We start from the raw sequence: 16,173 nt of genomic DNA on the forward strand, positions 1-16,173 counted from the left end.
TTTTGAGTTGTGTTTGTTTCAACAGCGCATACAACCTGATTTCTGCCCATAATCAATATGATTGATTAATTGCCACTTGTCAAAACAGGGTTTTTGGTGCACATGCAGTTTATAAGGTGCTTGTTTAATAAAAATACAAGTAATATGATTACTAGTGCGGCACATTTGTTTAGGTTTTCAATATATCACAAACTGTTTATTGATTTGGCCACTTCAAAACAATGTTTTGACATTCGGCTTTTTATCAAAAGTTATTGTCAACGGGAAGCAGCGACAGCATCGTTTTAAACACATTTTTTAGGAATGTAAATGGAACTTTCAACAATTATTTTCAATGGTATTCTACTTAATGAGGTGAAAACTGCTAATTGAGTTCAAACAGGTGATTGTTTATTTTGATTCGCTTTTCATGATTTCTGGTAATAGGTGGCGAGCTGTTGATAGTTAATTAACACGGGAGCGGCTGGTAGCAGCCTACTGGTTAGAGCGTTGGGCCAGTAACCGAAAGATTGCAGGATCAAATCCCCAGCTGACAAGGTAAATATCAGTCGTTCTGCTCCTGAACAAGGCAATTAACCAACCGTTCCCCAGTAGGCTGTCATTGTGAATAAGAATTTGTTCCTAACTGTTAAATAAATACGTTAGCAGTGACATCAGTCTTAAAGGTGAATAAGTCATATTAAACTGTTTTCCGATCAAAGAAAATTGTAATTAATGAAGTTGTATTGTGCTGGAACTTATGACAAACTATAATGTATTGGGTTCAATTAAGAAAAAAAATGACTAATAGGATTCTGAATGGGGTGACAAAAACCCTACAAGATGTATGCCTTTTGATTTACAATAGGGAAATAAGTAGTCCAATAGGATTCTGATAGAAGTGACATAATATCCTATTGGAAAATAACTAATCCTATAGGATATTTTGACTAGGGGAGGACTAAGGACTTTGTCCTGTTATGGTTCAGTTATACGTGGGTCTGGTCATGTTGTCAGGAAAACATTGTGGCCAGAATGACAGCTGGTGTTGGAAACAGAGGCTGTTACATGTAATTAAAGCCATGTCATTAATGCTGTAATCTCATCTCCCGAACACTTTTCCCCTTTCCTTGGTGACAGCCATGGTGGGGTCCATGTACACGTGTTGTTACCTGGCCAAAAACATCTGCTGAGATGGTTTGTTGAACATACAATAGGTTGTAATTGTAATGCCATGTCTGATAGGTTGCCTTGATGTTGATTTTTTTTTAACAGTATGTTCCTACATATGAATGAAAGATAATACACACTCGGGTATTAAATCAGTGCAAAACAAGATATACTGATTTATAGATTGAGAAAGTTGTTACAAAAAGTGTGTGCTCAGTTCTCTTTTAGTCTTGTATTACTTTCCACACCGTAATGGAGACAGAAGAGAAAACAACCTCACCAAGAATGAGAAAATTACAAATATTCCAAAGTAATAAATCAATGTTATGCCTGCTATAAATTCACATGCACATGCTCACACACCTAAGCATTCTTTCATTGCAACTCCCCCAAATCAATAATACAAACACTGCAAGAAAAACTGACACCAGAATTTAAAAAACACATTTATTCATTTCATTGAGAGACTAATACTTCACATGTAAGTCAAACTTATCAAACAGACAAACCTCCATTATAATAGATTTCTCTTTGAAATTAGAGGACTGTAGAGCTAGACAACACACACACACACAGCAAAAATAACAAGTGGTTATTGTGACTGAAATGAAAACCATTGTTTTAGCTGCAGGATATCAGCATGGTACTGATGAAATGCACTGCAGCCACACACACACAAAAAAACCTCTGCAAAAAACCTGATACAATATACCTACTTTTACAAACAATTTCATCATCATTCAACCCTACAGTAGATATTGATAACATATCCAACATTCCAAAAAAGTGATAGTATTTCAGAAAGCCTCCACCAGTAGTACCTTGAAATGTCTCTCAACCACACTGTGCAGAGACCATCATATGTGCAGAACCAGACAGACAACAGACTTTAGTGTTCACGGGCTGATGTTAACCACTGTTCTTTACGTGGCAAATGGCACCCTAAAGAATGTACGACTTTTGTCCGGGGCCCACAGGGCTCTGGTCAAAAGTAGTGCAGTATATGGGGAAATAGGGTGCCATATCTCTTATGTGCCTAATCTGCAACGACTAGCACTTTAAAACACAGGTTAATGAAAAAAATAATAATAATAATAATAATAAGCGGAGCCTTTTTATTCAGATAGATGTATCTATATATGTACAGTTGAAGTCAGAAGTTTACATACACTTAGATTGGAGTCATGAAAACTCTTTTTTAACCACTTCACAAATGTATTGTTAACTATAGTTTTGGCAAGTCGGTTAGGACATCTACTTTGTGCATGACAAGTCATTTTTTCAACAATTGTTTACAGACAGATTATATCACAATTCCAGTGGATCAGAAGTTTACAAACACTAAGTTGACTGTGCCTTTAAACAGCTTGGAAAATTCCAGAATTCCAGCTTTAGAAGCTTCTAATAGGCTAATTGATATCATTGGAGTCAAGTGGAGGTGTACCTGTGGATGTATTTCAAGGCATACCTTCAAACTCAGTGCCTCTTTGCTTGACAACATGGGAAAATCAAAAGATATCAGCAAAGACCTCAGGAAAAAAATGTAGACCTCCACAAGTACTTTTTGGAGAAATATCCTCTGGTCTGATGAAAAAAAATAGAACTGCTTGGCCATAATGACCATCGTTATGTTTGGAGGACAAAGAGGGAGGCTTGCAAGCCGAAGAACACCATCCCAACCGTGAAGCACAGTGGTGGCATCATCATGTTGTGTGGGTGCTTTGCTGCAGGAGGGACTGGTGCACTTCACAAAATAGATGGCATCATGAGGTAGGAAAATTGTGGATATATTGAAGCAACATCTCAAGACATCAGTCAGGAAGTTAAAGCTTGGTCGAAAATGGGTCTTCCAAATGGACAATGACCCCAAGCATACTTCCAAAGTAATGGCGAAATGGCTTAAGAACATCAAAGTCAATGTATTGGAGTGGACATCATAAAGCCCTGACCTCTATCCCATAGAAGATTTGTGGGCAGAACTAAAAAAAGCATGTGTGAGCAAGGAGGCCAACAAACCTGACTCAGTTACACCAGCTCTGTCAGGAGGAATGGGCCAAAATTCACCCAACTTATTGTGGGAAGCTTGTGGAAGGCTACCTACATTTACATTTAAGTCATTTGGCAGACGCTCTTATACCTGAAACGACAGGGAATTTTTACTCTGATTAAATGTCAAGAATTGTGAAAAACTGAGTTTAAATGTATTTGGCTAAGGTGTATGTAAACTTCTGACTTCAACTGTACATTAGTATATCAGATCTGTAAACGTTAGGCCTAAAAATTAAAACATTTAAAAAAGTAAAAATTTGATATTAATAAAAATCAGATTAAAAATAAAACATTTCAACCACTTGTTGGTTGATATACTGGCAAGTGAAATAAATAAACATAAGTTAAAATGTATACAGGATTGACAAAGCACTTAGAAATAAAAATACAATATTTTCTGGTTGGGCAAGTTTCATCGGAAGCCACTTATTTATGCGGGTGTGTCCCCACAAAGCTGGGGGTGAGATTTGAGTGTCAATTATCCTTCCTCTCCTTTTCATCCAGTTTGTTTCTTCCATACATCATCCAACCGTCGTAAAGGAGACGCATCAAAGATGCAGTAAATGTTAACGGATCCCTTTTATACTCCGTTCCTGGTCCAGCCTCTGTCCCCACTCCTCTTCTCCGAGAAATCACAGGTGGAGTGTCAGTAAGGGGCATAGCTACATATACGTAACCATTTGGACGGAATCCTGTGGCACAGCCTAATACGGTCAATCTCCCACTTCGTCAAAAACCTTCTTCTAGTGAACCTCCACACAGTGAAAGACCAATGATGATCAGTGGTGCAGTCCAGTCAGTGTCTGACCACCACCATAAAAACACCACTTCCAAGAAGCCTTGCTGTCTGTGGTAAGGCCAGGAGGGTGGTGTTGGTAGTAGGGTAAGGGTGCAGGCGTTAAGGCCAGGCTAGAGAGAGTGTGTGTGGGGTGGTGTTGGGCTACTCCACCTTTTACACTATTTTGAAACCGGTTTCAAAAGAGACTATTTTTAGTGTAAAGAAACGGATCTGGCGCCAAATCTGACCTCAGGAATCAAGATTCTCAAGCTACCTCAGTAGGCAGTGTGGATCACTTCTACACCACATACCCCCCTCTGAGTGTTGTAGTGTAAAGAAAATGGCTCTCTGTCGCCCCAAGCCTCTGCAAGAAAGACCATAATACCAGTCGAGCGCATTGTGAAAGGGTGTGTGGTGGTGTTGGGCTAACGCTGCTCCATGGGGGCTCCCTCTTCTTTGGGCGGAGGCTCTAGGTGGATGGGTGTAATGTTCACTGGCTTCTTCACACTGACCAAAGTGAAGACAAGAGGAAAAAAATATAGATAAGTTGGATTGGGATTCTGTTCTGGTTCAAAAAAAAAGTTTAGTCGAGTATACATTGTCATTCTATTATGAAGTACTGCAATTTGTTCTTAACTGACTTGTCGAGTTAAATAAAATGTGCCGAGGGGCATTAATCATAACCACAGTGACGCACTATAATAACTTACGAGTATGGCGAGATAGGAACGGCCACAACCAGGACATGGTTCCTCTTCCTGAAGAGCCTCCACATGCCATTGTGGTACCCTCTCACATCCAGATCCCACACATGGAGACACTAAGAAGGACAGTACACACGTTAGTCCACAAAACTCTCTTCAGAGAAAGACAAGGCAACAAATCAGCAACAGTTTGATATAGATTCAGTTTAAGGTGAAAAACCTTTACTTTTTTTTGTTACGTTACAGCCTCATTCTGAAATTTATTTTCGTCATCAATATATAATGACAAAGCAAAAACAGGTTTGTAGACAAACTGAAATATCACATTCACATACATTTTCAGACCCTTTACTCAGTACTTTGTTGAAGCACCTTTGGCAGAGATTAGAGCCTCAAGTGTTCCTGGGTAGTACGCTACAAGCTTGGCACAACTGTATTTGAGGAGTTTCTCACATTCTTCTCTGCAGATCCTCAAGCTGTCAGCTATTTTCAGGTCTCTCCAGAGATGTTCGATCAGGTTGAAATCCGGGCTCTCAAAGACACTGCTGCATTGTTTTGGCTGTGTGCTTAAGGTCGTTGTCCTGTTGCAATCTGGAGCAGGTTATCATCAAGGATATCTCTCTATTTTGCGCCGTTCATCTTCCCTCGATCCTGACTAGTCTCCCAGTCCCTGCCGAATGATGAAACATCCCCACAGAATGATGCTGCCACCACCATGCTTCACTGTAGAAATGTTGCTAGGTTTCCTCCAGACGTGAGGCTTGGCATTCAGGCCAAATAGTTCAATCTTGGTTTCATCAGACCAGAGAAACTTGGTTCTCATGGTCTGACAGTCTTTTAGGAGCCTTTTGGCAAACTCCAAGTGGGCGGTCATGTACCTTTTACTGAGGAGTGGCTTCAGTCTGGCCACTCTACCATAAAGGCCTGATTGGTGAAGTGCTACAGAGATGGTTGTCCTTCTGGAAGTTTCACCCATCTCCACAGAGGAACTCTGGAGCTCTGTCAGAGTGTCCACCTGGTTCTTGGTCACCTCCCTGACCAAGGCCCTTCTCCCCTGATTGCTCAGTTTGGCAAGGTGGCCAGCTCAAGGAAGAGGCTTGGATTGCAAACTGTAGGACCATATATATTTATATATATATTATATATATATAATATATAATATAATATATAATATAATATATATATATATTATATATATATATATAATATATATATTATATAATATACATATACATATACATATATACATATATATATATATATATACACACATATATATATATACACATATATATATATATAATATATAATATATACATATATATAAATATATAATATATATATACATACATATATATATACATACATACATATATATATACATACATACATATATATATATATATACATACATATATACATACATATATACATACATATATATATATACATACATACATATATACATACATATATATATATATATACATACATATATATATACATACATATATATATATATACATACATATATATATATACATACATATATACATACATATATATACATACACATACATATATATATATATACATACACATATATATATATATATATATACACACACACAGGTGTGTGCCTTTCCAAATGATGTCTAATCAATTGAATTGACCACAGGTGGACTCATATCAAGTAGAAACATCTCATCTGAATACTTTCCGAAGGCACTGTCTATTGAAATGTGAAGAGCTTGTCTCTATATCTCCCATCCCCCTCCCCCTCTACCTTGGCAAGCTCAGTCCAGGTGGATGTGTCAGTCTCCAGCTCCATCTTGATGTACATGACATAGGTCTTCCCCTCTGTATCAGGGATGAACAAGTCCTCACATGGGTTCTTACTGTGGTCCAGTACGTCAGCCTCCCTGAGCACAACATAGAATAACACACATTAGTCACCGAAAAGTTTTCCCTACGATTTTTTCAGCAGTGGTGACAAGGGTACTTCGCTGTGTACTTTGCTACTTGCGTCAGCGCAGACATGCTAGCTGTTCCCATAGACTTAGTTATTGAGGCAACGACTATCCATTTGAAAGCAAATCTCGGTGGAAATATCTATTTGTAAAACCCACACATGCGCACACAGCTTAATTTGTGGATTGTATCTGATACATGCTCACTCACTTAAGTAAGTTCTGAATCTCCAGCTCGTAGGCATCTTTCTTCAAGCCGTCAACATTCTTCAGCTGGACATTAGGAACCGTGTTGAGCCTGTGCTTCTTGAAATACACTTCCTAGAGGATAAATTAGGAAGAAACACTCAAATGCAAGACAGGTCAAACCCATAACCAGCTTATGAAAACCCACTGAGAAAATGTCAGTATCCTGATTCATCATCAAGTTCACTTTAAAATGGATACCAGCCTGAGCAGATGGCATGAAAGGCTATACCATAGTATTCTAGTAGTGAAGAAGAGGGCCTTACGTGGAAGTAGCCGTTCATGTTGAGTCCGATGATGCCAAAGTGGTATGAGCGGGACACGTCAGGGATGATACACTCTCTGCCTTTCCTCTGTTCTGGCATACGCATCCACATGTCCCAGTCCCACAGCTACACACACACACACACACACACACACACGTTGTCATTATCACACAGAGAAAATATTAACTATCAGTTTCGGAAACACTGCACGCACACACGTGTGCTAGTACCTTCTCAGGCGTGGGCCACTTGGGCTCCAGTTCGTCTTTGTAGAGACTCTTCTTCAGCACCCAGCCCAGGCCTGGCATACTCTCCACTCTGTAAAGGAGAGCTGGGTCCTCTGCGGTGTGCTCATAACCCTGCATAGCAAATATTAAAAACTACATAAAACACCATTTCCACACATTACAGTAATATATGCCAATTCCTAGACACTTTTATCCAAAGCAACGTAGTGTCATGCGTGCAGGGCTAGCTCAAGGCATAAGCAAAATAAGCGGTGTCTGCATGCTTCCCAGCCAAAACAGTTTGGAAGAGTTTGTGCATAGATTATGACATTTCGTGACGTTTTTGGTTCCTTTTGGACTTTGGTGTGGGTTTTAAGGCTGTTCGGGAACAAGACATTTTTTCTAGAGGAAAGCCGAAGTGCGAAGCCGAAGTCTACGCCCCTTCGTCAGTGATTGGCTAAGAGTAGTAATTCTTCAATAAAGTCTTTGTTGTCATTCATTGAGACTCATTTTCATGCAAATTTTTTAAATGAGAAATACTGCACTAAACAGCTTAGTCAGATGTAAAAATACGCAACTAAGATCCTCTGCAAAAACATAAAAATTAATGACATAATCGAGTTATTTTAGATTGAGTCTGACTAATTTGAGGAAATGTATATTTTTTCTCTTTTTTCAAGCGAAGGTCTATTAAGGGAGTATGTCAGCACACTCGGTTAGGCTCGCCGCTAGCCGAATGGGGCCCTGTCCTCCATGGGCCCCCCATTGATTTTGTTAGTCATTCTCACTCAGATATCATATTAACGTGGCACAAGTCATGGCAAAATATGTAGAATTGTAACTTTAAAAAAGCCCCCACCAGTGGGCAATTCCACCCCTATTTCTACATGATTACTGTCCTATGGAGGAAATTGTCGTTTAGGTTTCACCTCCCGAAGAATGACGCAGCCTGCTAATACATATTCACGAATTGGGGGTGGGAATGTTCTGTTGATTTCCACACGGTGTGGAGAACTCACAAGTAGGGGCCTGACAGCTGTCAGTGTATTTAGCTAGCATGCTAACCTTCTTCAGCTAATGTTGTTGCTTCACCTTATTCATAAGATTAGCCAGCTGGCTACAGTTGGTTCTGGTGCTGGATTTGTCATAAGCAATTAGGGAAATGTTCACCAGATGGATAGGGGAAACCAGTATCTTTGACTTTGCCATGTATTGTTATAGCCAAAGTCCTGGCATATTTCATAAATTGTGGCTCTGAATCCACATTAGAAATAGAAAAAGTAACGTGGATAGTCTTAACTATTGAACGATTTGGATTAGTGTCGCGATGTTCTACATTGTAATGAACACGGTGCCACCTTCGGTAGGCTGCTGGCAGGCTATTCAGCTGCGCTATAGCAGTGATAAGTCAGCCTGTGCTCATGTCATGGTTCTCACAGCTAGGGGAAGTCAAATCATAGGCTACAATGACTTTGCTCATGATGCACGCCGCAAATGATATGTAAAACCAACCAGTTTATAATATAGGATAAACACTTGTGATTTCTAGCTGCACCAATCAAAAGCAGTGAAGCATGGTCAAAACCATTCATCTTGGGGTGGTGGGGGGAGCGGAGTTCCAAAATGCAATCAAGTTACATGCAAGTTTACCATTTATAAAAGGGTCATATACATTAAGTGTACAAAACATTAAGAACACCTTCCTAATATTGAGTTGCGCACCTGGTCAGTCGATGACACAAAGAAATGGATTTTTAAATAATTTTTTTTTAAAGATTCTATACTTAGTGTATATAAACTCAGCAAAAATAGAAACCTGTGCTTATTTTCAGCAAACTTAACATGTGTAAATATTTGTAAGAACATAAGATTCAACAGACTAACTGAACAAGTTCCACAGACATGTGACAGAAATTGAATAATGTGTCCCTGAACAAAGGGGTGGGGGGGTAAAAATTAAAATAAACAGTCAGTATCTGGTGTAGCCGCCAGCTGCATTAAGTACTGCAGTGAATCTCCTCATGGACTGCACCACATTTGCCTGTTCTTGCTGTGAGATGTTTACCCCACTCTTCCACCTAGGCACCTGCAAGTTCCCGGACATTTCTGGGAACTTCACCCTCCGTTCCAACAGGTCCCAGACGTGCTCAATGGGACTGAGATCCGGGATATTCGCTGGCCATGCTAGAACACTGACATTCCTGTCTTGCAGGAAATCACGCACAAAATGAGCAGTATGGCTAGTGGCATTGTCATGCTGGAGGGTAATGTCAGGATGAGCCTGCAGGAAGGGTACCACATGAGGGAGGATGTCTTCCCTGTAACGCACAGCGTTGAGATTGCCTGCAATGACAACAAGCTCAGCCCAATGATGCTGTGACACACCGCCCCAGAGTACAGGCCTTGGTGTAAACGCTTATTCCGTCGACAATAAACGCGAATCCGACCATCACCCCTGGTGAAACAAAACCCAAACTCGCCAGTGAAGAGCACCTTTTGCCAGTCCTGTTTGGGCCAGCGGCGGTGTGTTTGTGCCCATAGGCGACGTTGTTGCCGGTGACGTCTGGTGTGGACCTGCCTTACAACAGGGCTACAAGCCCTCAGTCCAGCCTCTCTCAGACTATTGCGGACAGTCTGAGCACTGATGGAGGGATTGTGTGTTCCCTGGTGTAACTCGGGCTGTTGTTGTTGCCATCCTGTACCTGTCCCGCAGGTGTGATGTTCAGATGTACCGATCCTGTGCAGGTGTTGTTACACGTGGTCTGCCACTGCGAGGACGATCAGCTATCCATCCCGTCTCCCTATAGCTCTGTCTTAGGCGTCTCGCAGCACGGACATTGCAATTTATTGCCCTGGCCACATCTGCAGTCCTCATGCCTCCTTGCAGCATGCCTAAGGCACGTTCACGCAGATGAGCAGGGACACTTGGCATCTTTCTTTTGGTGTTTTTCAGTCCGTAGAAAGGCCTCTATAGTGTCCTAAGTTTTCATAACTGTGACCTTAATTGCCTAACGTCTAAGCTGCTAGTGTCTTTAACGACCGTTCCACAGGTGCATGTTCATTAATTGCTTATGGTTCATTGAACAAGCATGGGAAACAGTGTTTAAACCCTTTACAATGAAGATCTGTGAAGTTATTTGGATTTTAACCAATTATCTTTGAAAGACAGGGTCCTGAAAAAGGGACGTTTCTTTTTTTGCTGAGTTAATATTTTTTATACACACTAACTCAAAAATAAGTGAAACTTGACAAATGATCCAATGGATTATGATAATTTCCTGGTAAAAAAAAAGTGGAGGTGCAAAAACATAAGTTTAATTTGCTCCCTATCTCAGGCAGCCAAGTGCAGGCTATGGGAAAAGCTGTTTGGCTCAGCCAAACTTGATCTATTATATTGCTCAGCTCAGTCGCGACTGGAGAAAGAACTTTGCAGGTGTTTCTGATTAATAAACAATGCCATGCTGGTGGGTGGTAACATTCAAATAAAACCCAGCTCTGAAAAGAAAGAGACTGAAAAGTATTAGCACGTCATATAGGGAAAACACACGGCATTGGCACTGAAAATATCACAAGTTACCACTTCGGGATTCCCCATTTCAACTGCAAATACAGTATATCATACTAAAACAATGACTTGACTTAAATTGTTGTGCAACATCATTGGTAAGCTATTGGCATAGTCTTTCAGCTGAAAAAAAGTGAAATTCTACTCGTGGGCATTTGAAACAAATTTTCTCTGTATGGTGAAAATGTGTAGAATTGCAGGAAATTTACTTTAAAAATGTAAATTTCTCTGTCCGTCATCAAGACGAGCCACAAATGTTGAGGTGGGGGGCCCCCTAACCCACTAGCCATGCTCTACCAACTGAGCTACAGCAACGAAAGGAAAACGTTGGAAAGTGTGGAAAGTATCGAGAGGAGGACACTGACCTGGTCGTTCCAGGCCGAGATGCAGTATAAGCTGTCGTCCTCGTTGAGCAGATGGACGGTCTGGCTCAGGAAACTGGACAGGAACAACAACCATAACATGTCACCAACCATTGTCTTATTTCAGATGTCACGTCGATTCCGCCTGCACTGATCTGTCACATTGGTTGAGGGACAAGAGTCGCATAGATGTCTTCACTTAGATGTCTTCATGCTGGGGATGAATAAAGTTGATCCAGGTCTATGATTCCCTACCACAAATACATTCCATTTCAGTATGTGACAGTTGAACCATCTCTACCAGTTCTTTCGAAGAGCATGTTTGCGAGGTTAAACGAGCATTGAATTCAGTTTGCCCCATACTCCAAATGTTTGTCAGCCATTTCTCATTAGTTAACGGAGGACAGAGCTGGTGAAGTACCACATGTTCAACAGTTAATACATTTAAGGCTTGGGGCACACAAAGGAAAGAGAGATTGAGTAAAGCAGGAAGCATGTGGATCTACTGCCCCCTTTTGGTCAATAATGGTCATATTCATTCTAAAGCACATACTCAGCTACATGAAACTCACTGACAACCTTCCAATGATCTTTGCGCTGAGATTGAAGTCTCGCTCTCTCTCGCTCCCTCTCACCTGAGTGTACTACACATTAAGAACACCTTTCAAATATTGAGTTGCACCTCACCCCTCAGAACAGTCTCAATTCGTTGTGGGAAAGGACTCTAAAAGGTGTCGAAAGCAGGTCTGAATACTTATGTAAATGGCATATCACTTACTTGTATTCTTTATACATTTGCAAACATTTCTGAACCTGTTTTTGCTTTGTCATTATGGGTTATTGTGCGTAGCTTGATGAGCAATTTGTATTTAAAAAATCTATATATATATATATATATATATATATATATATATATAAGGCTGTAACGTAAAAAAAAAAATTAAAAAAAGGGAAAATTCTTAGGGTCTGAATAAAAGTATTTAGACTCCAGTTTTTCCACATTTTGTTGCATTACATCCTTATTACAAAATGGATGAAGTTTTCCCCCTCATTCTACACAATACCCCATTATGACAAAGCAAAAACAGGTTTGTTGAAATGTTAAAATATTTATAAATTTTGAACTGAAATATCACATATACATAAGTATTCAGAACCTTTACTCAGTACTTGTTGAAACACCTTTGGCAGCGATTACAGCCTTGAGGCATCTTGGGTATGATGCTAAAAGCTTGGCACACCTGTATTTGGGGAATTTCTCCCATTCTTCTCTGCAGATCCTCTCAATCTCTGTCAGGTTGCACAGCTATTTTCAGGTCTCTCCAGAGATGTTCGTTGAGGTTCAAGTCCGGGCTCTGGCTGGACCACTCAAGGACATTCAGAGACTTGTCCCGAAGCCACTCCGGTGTTGTTTTGACTGTGTGCTTAGGGTCATTGTCCTGTTGGAAGGTGAACCTTCACCTCAGTCGGAGGTACTGAGCCCTCTGGAGCAGGTTTTAGTCAATGATCGCTCTGTACTTTGACCCGTTCATCTTTCCCTTGGTCCCGTCTCGTCTCCCAGTTCCTGCCGCTGAAAAACATCCCCACAGTATGATGCTGCTACCACCATGCTTCACTGTAGGGATGGTGACAGGTTTCCTGCAGACCTGACAGTTGGCATTCAGGCCAAAGAGTTCAATCTTGGTTTCATCCGACTGGAGAATCTTGTTTCTTGTGGTCAGAGTTCTTTAGGAGCCTTTTGGCAAAGTCTAAGCTGGGTGGTCATGTGCCTTTTACAGAGGAGTGGCTTCCGTCTGGCCACTCTACAATAAAGGCCTGATAGGTGGAGTGCTGCAGAGATGGTTGTCCTACTGGAAGGTTCTCCCATCTCCAAAGAGAAACTCTGGAGCTCTGTCAGAGTGTCCATCTGGTTCTTGGTCACCTCCCTGACCATGGCCCTTCTCCCCTGATTGCTCAGTTTGGCTGGGTTAGGGTTTTAGGAAGAGTCTTGGTGGTTCCAAACTTATTCTATTTAAGAATGATGGAGGCCACTGTGTTCTTGGGGACCTTCAAAGCTGCATAAATATTTTGGTACCCTTCCCCAGATCTGTGTCGACACAATCCTGTCATCTCAGAGCTCAACAGACAATTCCTTCAACCTCATGGCTTGGTTTTTGCTCTGACGTGCACTATCAACTGTAGGACCTTATATAGACAGGTGTGCCTTTCTAAATCATCTCCAATCAATTGAATTTACCACAAGTTGTAGAAACATCAAGGATAATCAATGGAAACAGGATCTACTGGAGCTCAATAGCAAAGTCTGAATACTTAAGTATAGTTTTTTTAAATAAATTTGCCAAAATAAAATAAAAACCTGTTTTCACTTTGTCATTATCGGGTATTGTGTGTAGATTGATGAGGGAATTTTTTTGGATCAATTTTAGAATAATGCTGTAACATAACAAAATGTGGAGTAGGGAAGGGGTCTGAATACTTTCCGAATGCACTGTATATTCACATGTAAAGTGTTGGTCCCATGTTTCATGAGCTGCTATAAAAGATCCCAGAAATGTTCAACACACAACAACAATCTGCCCTCTCAAATGCTGTGCAAAAATGTGCTTACATCCATCCCTGTTAGTGAGCATTTCTGCTTTGCCAAGATAATCCATCCACATGACAGGTGTGGCATATCGAGAAACTCATTTAACAGCACGATTACACAGGTGCACCTGTGCAGTTGTCAAGTTGAGGAAGCGTGCATTGGCATGCTGACTGCATCATGAACGCTAATTTCTATACCATAAGCTGCCTCCAATGTCATTTTAGAGAATTTGGCAGTACGTCCAACTGGCCCCACAACCGCAGACCATGTGTAACCAAGCCAGCCCAGGAACTCCACATCTGGCTTCTTCAGCTGCGGGATTGTCTGAGACCAGCCACCCGGACAGCTGATGAAACTGTGGGTTTTCACAACCGAAGAACCTCTGCACAAACTCAGAAACCGTCTCAGGAAAGCTCATCTGCGTGCTCATCGTCCTACCCAGGGTCTTGACCGTGGCGTTGTAACTGACTTCAGTGGGTAAATACTCACCTCCGATGGCCACTGGCACACTGGAGAAGTGTGTTCTTCACGGATGAATTCCGGTTTCAACTGTACAGGGCAGATGGCATCGTGTAGGCGAGGGGTTTGCTGATGTCAACTTTTTGAACAGAGTGACCCAGGTTGCTATGGGTTTATGGTATGGGCAGGCATAAACTACAAACAACGAACACAATTGCATTTTATAGATGGAAATTTGAATGCACAGAGATACCGTGATGAAATCCTGAGGCCCATTGTCGTGCCACTCATCCACCGCCACATGTTTCAGCATGATAATGTACGGCCCCATGTCGCAAGGATCTGTACACAATTCCTGCAAGCTGAAAATGTTCAATTTCTTCCACAACCTGCATACTCACCAGACATGTCACCCATTGAGTATATTTGGGACGCTCTGAAGCGACAAGAACAACACTGTGATCAAGTTCCCAACAATATCCAGCAACTTCGCACAGCAGTCGAAGAGGAGTGGGACAACATTCCACAATCAACAGCCCGATCAAACTATGGTTTTCTGATCCTCGTTCCTTTTTTTTTTTTTAAAGGTATCTGTGACCAACAGATGCATATCTGTATTCCCAGTCATGTGAAATCCAAATCCATTATATCTAAAACTACAGAGATCTTACCTGAAGAAATCTATGGAGATATCTAGGTCTTCCTCCAGGACTATGGCAAAGTCGGCATCCTGCAAATCAATCACAAAATCGCCCACAATGGCAGAAATCAACCACAACCATAATAAATTATGTGGATTTGGTGGACAGAAAGGTGAAAATACTCACTGGGTGTAGGTTGAAGGTTGCAGTGAGACTGGCTTTGTAGTGCTGAAAGGAGAGAGCAGACAGATGAATAGAGGTGGTAAGGAGTGGGTGATGGATGCCAAAACAATGGTGTGCATTACAACACAACATTGCCTTTGATTGTCTCATTTGTTGGTGTTTGACAAAATAAGTGACTTCTAGTTGACTAATGACTGTGTGACTGACTCCGTTTCAGCTGGTCTGTGATGGAGGCTGCTCTGAGTGTGATGAGTGAGTTGGCTGACAAACATCTCACCTGTGATACTCTGGCATTCTTGATGCTGATGGGAGTGTGTTGAACCCCCTTCAGTCCAAACAGCTCTACCACATCCATGGGCTCCTGTACGAACACACACACATGCACACACATACAGCTTTAAGCGCAATAAATGAAATACCATACAGTTGAGAAGATGGTTAAGGAGGAGGGTGAAGATAAAGAGAAGGAACTCCGTACCTCATAGTATCCATCGATGAAGACTGTGACCATCTGTGGGTTGACCCCCTGGGCCGAGAGCAGAGACCTCAGCATCCTAACATGGAAGAAAGAGCTGGTCGTAAACCCTACTTCCAGACCCCGTCCCTTCCCATCAGAATCACAGTCATACCTGTACAGATAGTTAGGTCTGTTCCCAGCGATGACCGCCACAGGAACATTGAACACATTGTTGTTGGGGAGCTAGAGAAAGGAGGGGGAGGGGGGGGGGACAGCTTGAGTTCAATCATCCAGACGGGCCCTTTAAAAAAATATTTTTTTTTTATAAGGTAGTGCACTAAATTGGGAATAGGGTGCCATTTGGGACGTGGGCCTTACTGGGTCTGGGTTGAACTCAATGGGGGCCGGGTCCTTGCAGCTACAGATGCTGCCGTAGCCCTCCACCTTACTGCAGAAGAGTTTCCTCCTCCTGTTAAGCTCTGTGTCAGCCCAATGGCACTCTGCATCTGCAAGGGGAGAGAGAGGAGAAT

General features: G+C 41.5%; 1 protein-coding gene across 3 annotated transcripts in view; it reads right to left on the bottom strand.

Moving 5' to 3' along the window:
- Window positions 1–1,582: 1,582 nt before the first annotated feature.
- The window catches only part of pomgnt1 (protein O-linked mannose N-acetylglucosaminyltransferase 1 (beta 1,2-)), a 29,103-nt gene continuing 14,512 nt past the window's right edge, over window positions 1,583–16,173 (bottom strand). For 2 of the 3 annotated variants that reach the window (XM_064989136.1, XM_064989135.1), the window contains exons 9-21: window positions 16,022–16,149; window positions 15,816–15,886; window positions 15,665–15,740; window positions 15,464–15,547; window positions 15,190–15,231; window positions 15,034–15,092; window positions 11,320–11,392; window positions 7,393–7,521; window positions 7,163–7,288; window positions 6,862–6,971; window positions 6,467–6,602; window positions 4,687–4,796; window positions 1,583–4,483 (exon numbers count right to left, since the gene is read on the bottom strand). In XM_064989136.1, coding sequence (XP_064845208.1) covers window positions 4,402–4,483; window positions 4,687–4,796; window positions 6,467–6,602; window positions 6,862–6,971; window positions 7,163–7,288; window positions 7,393–7,521; window positions 11,320–11,392; window positions 15,034–15,092; window positions 15,190–15,231; window positions 15,464–15,547; window positions 15,665–15,740; window positions 15,816–15,886; window positions 16,022–16,149 — 1,226 coding nt within the window. In that variant the 3' untranslated portion in view covers window positions 1,583–4,401. Of the gene's footprint in view, window positions 4,484–4,686; window positions 4,797–4,858; window positions 5,790–6,466; window positions 6,603–6,861; window positions 6,972–7,162; window positions 7,289–7,392; window positions 7,522–11,319; window positions 11,393–15,033; window positions 15,093–15,189; window positions 15,232–15,463; window positions 15,548–15,664; window positions 15,741–15,815; window positions 15,887–16,021; window positions 16,150–16,173 lie in introns of those variants that run through there. The other variant, XM_064989137.1, reaches the window with a different exon arrangement.

This window comes from Oncorhynchus masou, chromosome 15 (assembly GCF_036934945.1).
Source record: "Oncorhynchus masou masou isolate Uvic2021 chromosome 15, UVic_Omas_1.1, whole genome shotgun sequence".
Lineage (NCBI taxonomy): Eukaryota > Metazoa > Chordata > Actinopteri > Salmoniformes > Salmonidae > Oncorhynchus > Oncorhynchus masou.